This window comes from Dama dama, chromosome 13, assembly GCF_033118175.1.
Source record: "Dama dama isolate Ldn47 chromosome 13, ASM3311817v1, whole genome shotgun sequence".
Lineage (NCBI taxonomy): Eukaryota > Metazoa > Chordata > Mammalia > Artiodactyla > Cervidae > Dama > Dama dama.
This window is the reverse complement of record NC_083693.1, coordinates 47,414,061-47,416,287: the sequence shown is the minus strand read 5'-3', so window position 1 is coordinate 47,416,287 and position 2,227 is coordinate 47,414,061. Positions and strand designations below refer to the sequence as shown.

The 2,227-nt window shown below is 63.7% G+C and overlaps 1 protein-coding gene across 1 annotated transcript; it reads right to left on the bottom strand.

Annotated features, from left to right (window-relative positions):
- Positions 1 to 271: 271 nt before the first annotated feature.
- FOXG1 (forkhead box G1) lies at positions 272 to 1,753 on the bottom strand. Its single transcript, XM_061159662.1, has one exon. It carries the CDS (start codon positions 1,751 to 1,753, stop codon positions 272 to 274), a length of 1,482 nt encoding a protein of 493 aa, XP_061015645.1.
- Between the last annotated feature and the right edge of the window lie 474 nt (positions 1,754 to 2,227).

The following is a 2,227-nucleotide window of genomic DNA, read 5'->3' as shown; positions in this document are numbered from 1 at the left end:
TTTGAATGAAAATGGCAAAGCAGTCACTATTTAGATACACATTCTACTATAATTTTGACTTCCAAACCTTATATTCTACAATGTATTCTCCCCACATTGCACCTCGCTGACACTCCACACCTTGTTAGAATAATAAACAACCCTAAAGACTGAACAAACGTACAGAAATGGGGGGGGGGCTTAATAAAAAATACCTGGACTTATTTTTTTAATTATCATTTACAATGCAAATGTGTGTAAAACGTTCACTTACAGTCTGGTCCCAGGGATGTTAATGTATTAAAGGGTTGGAAGAAGACCCCTGATTTTGATGTGTGAAATAATCAGACAGTCCCCCGGACAGTCCCGTGGTGAAACTTGGCAAAGAGGGTCTTAAAGACTCACAGGGCAGGGTCGAGGGGGCCTGCGGAGACGTGGACGAAGACGCGGCCCGGGCGCTCATGGACGTGCTGCTCTGCGAAGTCATTGACGGGTGCGGGACGTGGGGGAAAAAGTAACTGGTCTGGCCCGCGAGCAGGTTGACCGAACAGGGGTTGAGGGAGTAGGTCCCGGAGCAGGGCACCGAGAGGCCGCAGGGCACCGAGGCGGCGAGTGCGGCGGCCGTGAGGTGGTGCGTGGCGTAGGGGATCTCCCCGTTGACCAGCCGGTCCACGCTCAGCCCGTTGGCCGTGGAGAAGGAGTGGTTGTTGCCCAGCGAGTTCTGAGTCAACACGGAGCTGTAGGGCATGGGGTGGCTGGGGTAGGCCGACGTGGTGCCGTTGTAACTCAAAGTGCTGCTGGCGCGGGGGTGGTGCAGGGACAGGAAGGGAGACATGGGCCAGTAGAGGGAGCCGGCGCGGTCCATGAAGGTGAGGCCGGTGGAGGTGAGGCGCGCCCCGCGCTTGAAGGCCAGCTTGGCCCGCGACGTGGTGGAGCGGCGCCGCAGCTTGCCCGTGGTGCCGCCGATGAACACGTCGTCGCTCGACGGGTCCAGCATCCAGTAGTTGCCCTTGCCCGGGTCGTCGTAGTGACGCGGCACCTTCACGAAGCACTTGTTGAGAGACAGGTTGTGGCGGATGGAGTTCTGCCAGCCCTGCTTGTTCTCGCGGTAGTAGGGGAAGTTCTTCATGATGAACTCGTAGATGCCGTTGAGCGTCAGCCGCTTCTCCGGGCTCTGCCGGATGGCCATCATGATGAGCGCGTTGTAGCTGAACGGCGGCTTCTCATACTTGCCGTTCTTCTTCTCGCCCTCCTTGCCCCCCTCCCCGTCCTTGCCGCCCTCGCCCGCCCCCTTCTTCTCCTCCCCCCCGGCGCCGGCGCCCTTCTCCTTCTCGTCCGGCCCGACGGGCGCCAGCTCCCCAGGGCCGCCGCCCGGCTCGCCCTTGCCGCCCAGACCGTCCGCTTTGGCCCCGTCCAGGGCGGCGGCCGGGGGCGGCGGCGGCGGCGGCGGCGGCGGCGGCGGGAGCAGCAGCTGCTGCGGGCCCTTGTCGTCGTCGGCGGCCGGGGCGCCCCGCGCCTGGGGCGGCTGCGGGGCCTGGGGCGGCGGCGGCGGCGGCGGCGGCGGCTGCTGCTGCGGTGGCGGTTGCGGGGCGGGCGGCGGCGGGTGGTGATGATGGTGGTGGTGGTGATGGTGATGCTGGGGGTGGTGGCTGTTGTGGTGGCCGTGGCTCGCGTGGTGGTTGTCGTTCTGGACCGCCTCCGGCACCAGGCTGTTGATGCTGAACGAGGACTTGGGGATCATTTTCACCTCTTTCCTATCTCCCATGTCCAGCATCACCCAGTCGTCGGGGGGGAAACGGCGGCGACGGCGGCGGCGGCGCGGGAGCCGGGCAGCGGCGCAGCGGGCGGCGGCGACCGGTGAGTGCCGAGCGGGGCGCGGGCGGCGCGGGCGGCGGCGGCGGCACTGAGCGCTTCGGCAGCAGCGCAGTTGGACCGCAGGCTCCGGCGCTGGCAAGTCATGTAGCAAAAGCAGCAACCACCCCTCAGGAATTAGAAGAAAAAAAAAAAAAAAAGAAAAAAAGAAAGAAAGAGGGAGAAAAAAAAAAAAAAAAAGAAACCACCACCGCCCCGGGGGTGAAGCTCCCTCGCTCCCAAGTCTACTTCTCGGTCTCCCCCCCACCCCCCGCTCCCCCCCCCGCTGCTTCCTCCTCCTCCTCCTCTCGCAGCAGCAGTCACAGCAGCAGCAGCAGCAGCAGCAGCCCAAAGGGGGGGAGAGCCGGGCGGCGGGCGGGCGGGCGCGTCCCGGAGC

What these genes read in the sequence shown, in the direction of transcription:
- FOXG1 (XM_061159662.1), bottom strand. Translation starts at nt 1,753, where the DNA reads ATGCTGGACATGGGAGATAGGAAAGAGGTGAAAATGATCCCCAAGTCC.